The 7,008-nt window shown below is 37.4% G+C and overlaps 1 protein-coding gene across 2 annotated transcripts in view; it reads left to right on the top strand.

Annotated features, from left to right (window-relative positions):
- Window positions 1–7,008, top strand: part of GON4L (gon-4-like (C. elegans)) — a 168,209-nt gene that overhangs the window by 64,212 nt on the left and 96,989 nt on the right. For both annotated transcript variants that reach the window (XM_006861565.1, XM_006861566.1), the window contains exons 3-5: window positions 3,584–3,777; window positions 4,495–4,569; window positions 4,741–4,791. In XM_006861565.1, the coding sequence (XP_006861627.1) occupies window positions 3,584–3,777; window positions 4,495–4,569; window positions 4,741–4,791 (320 nt within the window). The remainder of the gene's footprint in view (window positions 1–3,583; window positions 3,778–4,494; window positions 4,570–4,740; window positions 4,792–7,008) is intronic.

Here is a 7,008-nt window from a genome sequence, read left to right as displayed (position 1 = left end):
TTGATGCTGCCATGTACGTCATTCTGTAGTTGTTATGTGTTCTTGCTGGTTCTCAGTCCACAGCACTTCCTTTAGGATGTTTTTCATAGCAGGGTTGGCTTTTGCAAAATCTCTTAGCTTCTGCCTATCCTGGAATGTTTTGATTACATCATCGTATTTGATTGACAGCTTTGCTGGATAGAGGATTCTTGGGTGGCAGTTTTTTTCTTTCAGGGTTTTATATATCTCTCCCCATTTGCCTTCTTGCATGCATGGTTTCTTTTGAGAAATCCGAGCTTAATCTGATTTGCTTGCTTTTGTATGTTGTATTTCTCTTTTCTCTAGCTGCTTTCAAGATGCTGTCTTGTTTGTTCTTTAAGATGTCTTTTTATTTTACCGCTCTGGAAGTTACTCTGTTGTAGTTAGTGAAATCGAGTTGATCCCGTCTCACAGCGATCCTGTATATGCTTTCTGAGGAGTGCCTGGTGAGTTTGAACCATCAACCTTGTGGTTCAAACTGACTTTGTGGCTTAGTGCTTCTCCTGCAGCCCCACACCAGGGCTCCTACACTCACATTTTAATTGTTTTGATCATAGACTGATATCCCAGATTCTCGATGAGTTTGTTCTTATAGTTTTTTTCTGTTCTCAAGTCTTCCATCTGTTGATTTAGTTCTGGGAGGCGTTGCCATGTATGGTTTTCAGTCCACAGAACTCCCTTTAGAATGTTTTGTAGCGCAGGGTTGGCTTTGGCAAAATCCCTTAGCTTTTCTTTATCCTGGAATGTTTTGATTACACCGTCGTATTTGATTGATAGCTTTGCTGGATAAAGGATTCTTGGTTGGCAGTGTTTTTCTTTCAGGGTTTTATATATGTCTTCCCTTAGCCTTCTTGCTTGCATGGTTTATGTTGAGAGATCCAAGCTTAATCTGACTTGCTTGCCTTTGTATGTACCACTTCTGTTTTCCCTAGCTGCTTTCAGGATTGTCTCCTATCTTTGATTTTTAGAGAGCTTGATTATGATATGTTTCAGTGATTTTCTCTTTGGGGTCTGTCCTTCCTGGGGTTTGTTGAGCTTCTTGACTATTTATCTTTTTACCTTTCAGGATCTTAGAGAAGTTTTCTTCCAGAACCTCTTCAACTATCACCTCTGTGGACTTGTGTGATTCTTCCTGTTCCAGAATGACAGTAATTCTTAAATTATTCCTCTTCGTGTTGTCCAACATGAATCGTAGACCTTCATCAGATTTTTTTATCCCTTTTTCTGCTTGGTCTTATATCTTAGTGGTATTGAGAGATTTGTCTTCCAGCTCACTAATTCTGCCTTCCATCTCTTCAATTCTACTCCTTTGCCTTTTCAGTGTATTGTCTATTTCTGATATTCTATTATTGATCCTTTCGACCTCTTTCTGTAGGTTTTTAATTGTTTCCAATGCTGTATCTATCTTATTTGATTGTTCCTATAGCGCTTTCCTGACTTCTTCCTTATTTTTCTCAACTCCATTGTAAAGTGTTTTGAAATATTTTATAATCATTTTCTGAATTCCTTCTCAGGGATTTCCAAGGCCTGCCCTCCTTCCATAATGTATTCCAGGTTTACCTCTAGGTCATTTGTCTCAGACATGTTATCTTGTGTTTGGACATGTGCTGATATGGTCATCTGTTTTTGCTTCTTGGATATATTTAGTGTTTAGCTGTGGTGTTAACTGAGTGTTTTGTTTTTTTAAGGTTTTTATTGTGGATTGAGTGAAAGTTTACCAGGGATATCATCAGTTTTACATTTAATAAATCGTATACCTTGTTTCGTTACATTGATTACAATCCCGTCCATATACCATCAGTTAACAGTATTTCTCTCTATCCACTTTAGTTTTTAAAAAACAAACAATAAAAAAAAACCACTCAGGCATATATAATAATTTACATCTCCAAAGGGCACATTCTGCAAATCTGCTCCTGGCTACCAGCTCTTAGTCCTTCTCTTCTTAGTCCATGAATCTAGAGTCCTCAGCTACTCCCCCTTTCCGTGGCCCCATCATTTTAGTATTATTTATCCTCTTCATACTATACCTAGATCCCTGTATCCCAGAGCCCTGTTGTTCCAAGGCTGAGTATGTCTCACTATTTACTTCTGTCCCACTAGGCCATGCAAACCTGTCTCAGTGTTCTCTTATCTATCTTGTTCTTCTGCCTCCTCCCCTCATCTTGTATTTCCCTCCCCAACACACACAGTAAACCCTCACCCCAATCCCATTGTGGTTACCTTATATTCCATTAGTTCTTCCCTCGATTTAAGACTGTCTATTTTATCCAGTAATCTACCTGATCTTCCCACCACCTGGATCTTTGTTCCTCTGTGTTTACCTTCTTTCTCATTGTATTTGTTTTGATTATAGACTGATCTCCCAGATCCTCTGTTCTTATAATTTTATTCTGTTCTTGACTCTTCCATTTGTCAAGTGAGTTGAGGTTGATGCTGCCATGTACGTCATGCTGTGATTGTTGTGTGTTTTTGTTGGTTCTCAGTCCACAGAACTTCCTATAGGAATTTTTTCATAGCAGGGTTGCCTTTGGCAAAATCCCTTAGCTTCTTTGTATCCTGGAATGTTTTGATTACATCATCGAATTTGATTGACAGCTTTGCTGGGTAGAGGATTCTCGGGTGGCAGTATTTTTCTTTCAGGGTTTTATATATGTCTCCCCATTGCCTTCTTGCGTGCATGGTTTCTGTTGAGAAATCTCAGCTTAATCTGATTTACTTGCTTTTGTATGGTATATTTCTCTTTTCCCTAGCTCCTGTCCTTATCTTTGATTTTGGAGAGCTTGATTATTATGTGTCTTGGTGATTGTCTTTTAGGTTCTATCCATCCTGGGGTTCGTTGAGCTTCTTGAATGCTTATCTTTTCTCTTTTCATGATGTTAGGAAAGTTTTCTTCCAGAAGCTCTTCAACTATCTCCTCTATGGACTTCTGTAATTATTCCTGTTCTGGAATGCCAATAATTCTTATGTTATTCCTCTTCATGTTATCCAACATGAATCTTAGGCCTTCTTCAGTTTTTTTATCCTTTTTTGTGTTTGTTCTTCTTTCTTGGTAGTGTTGAGAGAGTTATCTTTTAGCTCAATAGTTCTGGCTTCTATCTTTTCAATTCTACTCCCTTGCCCTTTCAGTGTATTGTCCATTTCTGATATTCTATTATTAATCATTTGGACCTCTTTCTGTAGGTTTTCAATTGTTTCCAATGCTGTACTGCTGACCTTGTGGTTCAAATGGCTTTGCAGTCTGACGCATTAACCCACAGCACCACACCAGGACTCCACAGTACCACGTAGTACTTACTTTATGGGGTTGTATGAGGAGTTACATGAATTAATATTTATATAATGAGTGTAAGAGTGCCTGGCATAAAATATAAACTATTATTGCTACTGTTAGTACTATTACCATTTTCATTGTCACCAGAACTACCATAGCACATACATAGTCTTTGATTTCTAGAGCCAGAGAACTGGCATTTTTGGATACTTTTAACCTTTTTTCTTTTTCTGGGCTAAATTCCTGGGCAGCTGTTTTGGAGATTTGGTGATGCTCTTGGTATGTTTGCAGAAGAACAAGATAATGAAGAAAATGAGAAAAGGCGAAAAAAGAAAAAGGGTGCCAAAAGGAAACGAGATGGAAGAGGTCAAGAAGAAGGGAGTTTGGCTTATGACCTGAAACTGGATGACATACTTGACCGGACCTTAGAAGATGGTGCCAAGCAGCACAACCTAACAGCGGTCAACGTGAGAAACATCCTTCATGTGAGTATGACGGGATGAGGGCACCTATGTAAGGGAAAATTTCTATGGTAAGCTAATAAAATGATTCAGAGCATTCTTGAATCTTGGTAAATAAATTACCAATTTGAGGGGTTGCTATGGCAAAATAAATGTCCTACATTTCAAGATGACTTTCTTTTTTGCACTTAGTGCATGTTTGAAATCCGAACATGTAAAAACTTTGAATTGGGAAGATAAAATTTTCATGTTTCCTTCTACTGCTTTATTTTTCATTGTATTATTCAGAAGATTCATAAATGATAATGTTGGTAGTGGATTTATTCTTCTGCGGTTTGAAATGTGTACAAGGATGCCCAGTTAACAATTTGACTGTACTTTGCACATATGTAAATACTGTTCTTTGGTATAAAGCAGCATAACTGTTTGCAGTCTTTGCTGTTTATTAATCCTTCTTTTAAAAAGCATGTAGTTACCTCAGAATTTCTTAATGAGACATTTCTATTCCTACTAGCAGCTAGTGAGATTGCTCTGTTTGCTACTATATTATTTGAAGCTGTGTTCTTTTATCCAGAGCTTGCTTTTACCTTTTTTGCTTTCAACTTTGGTTTAACTCAGTGTGAGCTATTAGGATATCTAGCTCTTGTTTATCCTCTACATATATTTAGCAGAGATACAGAGATAAGCATTGTCTAGATGACAAACATTTGTTGCATAAGGTGAAATTGTGTTTTTCTCCAGGAAGTGATCACAAATGAACATGTGGTAGCAATGATGAAAGCAGCCATTAGTGAGACAGAAGATATGCCAATGTTTGTGAGTATTTGGTTATCACCCTTTTTTTGTTATGCAGCAGAGTTCTCTGTAAAACAGCTAGGTATAAGTTACTTGGGTGTTGGGAAGAAATTTTATACTTAGGAGTAAAAAAGTTAGCATCTCAAAAAGAATCACAAGATAATTTTTATTGATTGTTTTCCTTTTCCTTAGGAGCCTAAAATGACACGTTCTAAATTGAAGGAAGTGGTGGAGAAAGGAGTGGTGAGTGTTCTGATTTGCATTATTATTAATTTAATTTGGTAAATTAGATTCAATTTCAGGTTATTTGTAGGGGGAAAAGTATAGGAAAGATTTATTTTGGTCTTGCATAAGCTATCTACCACTCGTCTCTCAGTTTGTCGTACTATGGTGGCTTGTGAGTTGCTGTGATTCTGAAAGCTATGCCACCGGTATTTTAAATACCAGCAGGGTCACCGATGGTGGACAGGTTTCAGATGAGCTTCCAAACTAAGACAAACTAGGAAGAAGGAGTGATGAACTACTTCCGAATAGTTAGTCACTGAAAATCTTATGAATAGCAGAGAAACACTGTCAGATATAGGGCCAGAAAATGAGCCCCTCGGGTCGGAAGGCATTCAAAATGTGACTGGGGAAGACTGTCTTCTCAAAGTAAAGCTGAGCATGATGATGCGAACGGAGTAAAGCCTGTGAGAGAAAAGCCCACGGGACCTTCATTTGCTGATGGTGCACAACTCAAAATGAAGACAAACAGTTGTAAATATCCATTAATAATCGGAACATGGAATGTACAAAGTATGAATCTAGAAAAATTAGAAATTGTCAAAAATGAAATGGAACACATAAACATCGATAATCTTAGGCATTAGTGAGCTAAAATGGACTGGTATTGGCCATTTTGAATCTGAGAACAACATGGTTTACTATGCTGGAAATGAAAAATTGAAGAGGAATGGTGTTGCATTCGTTGTCAAAAAGAACATATCCAGATCAGTCATGAGGTACAATGCTGTCTGTGATAGGGTAATATACATGCGTCTACAGGGAAGCCCAGTTAATACCATTATTATTCAAATTTATGCACCAACCACTAAAGCCAGTGAGGATGAAATAGAAGAATTCTACTAACTTCTTCAATCTTAACTTGATGAAACGTAATCACGTCATATAGATCATTACCGGTAATTGGAATGCAAAGGTTGGGAGCAAAGAGGAAGGATCAGTAGTTGGAAAATATGGCCTTGGTGATAGAAATGATGCTGGAGATCGCATGATAGAATTCTGCAAAACCAATGATTTGTTCATTTCAGATACCTTCTTTAGACAGCATAAGAGACAACTATACACATGGACCTCATCAGATGGAATACATAGAAATCAAATTGACTACATCTGCAGAAAGAGATGATGGAAAAACTCCATATCATCAGTGAAAACAAAGCCAGGGGCAGATTGTGGATCAGACCATCAATTATTCTTAGGAAATTCAAACTGAAACTGAAGAAAATGAAAACAAGTCCACGAGAGCCAAAATATGACCTTGAATATATCCCACCTATATTTAGAGATCATCTGAAGAACAGATTTAATGCATCAACCACTAAAGACCGAAGACTGGAAGAGTTGTGGTATAACATCAAGAACATCATACATGAGGAAAACAAAATGTCATTAAAAAGACAAGAAAAAGGAAAAGATCAAAATGGATATATCATAATAGACACTGAAACTTATCATATGCAAATTCAAACTGAAGCTGAATAAAATGAGAACAAGTGCATGAGAGCCCAAATATGACCTTGAATATACTCCACCTGAATTTAGAGATCATCTGAAGAACAGATTTGATACATGATACATTAAACACTACAGACTGAAGACCAGAAGAGTTGTGGGATGATATCAAGAACATCATACATGAAGAAAGTAAAAAGTCATTGAGAAGACAAGAATGAATGAAGAGACTCTGAAACTTTCTCTCCAGCATAGAGATGCTAAAGCAAATGGAAGAAATGAAGAGATACAAGAGTTAAATAGACAGTTTCAAAGGTCAGCTTGAGAAGACAAAGTCAAACATTACGACAAAATGTGCAAAGATCTGAAGTCAGAAAACCAAAAAGGAAGAACACGCTCAGCATTTCTCAAGCTGAAGGAAGTGAAGAAAAAATTCAAGCCTCGACTTTCATTATTGAAGAATTCTCTGGGCAAATTATTGAATGATGCAAAAAGCATCAAAAGAAGATGGAAGGAATTCACAGAGTCATTGTACCAGAAGGAAATGGTTGATGTTCAACAGTTTCAAGAGGTAGCATATGATGAAGAGCCAATGATACTGAAGGAGGAAGTCCAACGTACATTGACAGAATTGGCAAAGAACAAGGCACCAGGAATTGATGGAATAAAAATTGAAAATCTTTCAAGAAAGTGAGGCGGCACAGGAGGCACTCACTCATCTCTGCC

Source organism: Chrysochloris asiatica, unplaced genomic scaffold (assembly GCF_000296735.1).
Source record: "Chrysochloris asiatica unplaced genomic scaffold, ChrAsi1.0 scaffold00042, whole genome shotgun sequence".
NCBI lineage: Eukaryota > Metazoa > Chordata > Mammalia > Afrosoricida > Chrysochloridae > Chrysochloris > Chrysochloris asiatica.
This window is presented reverse-complemented; position numbering and strand designations above follow the sequence as displayed.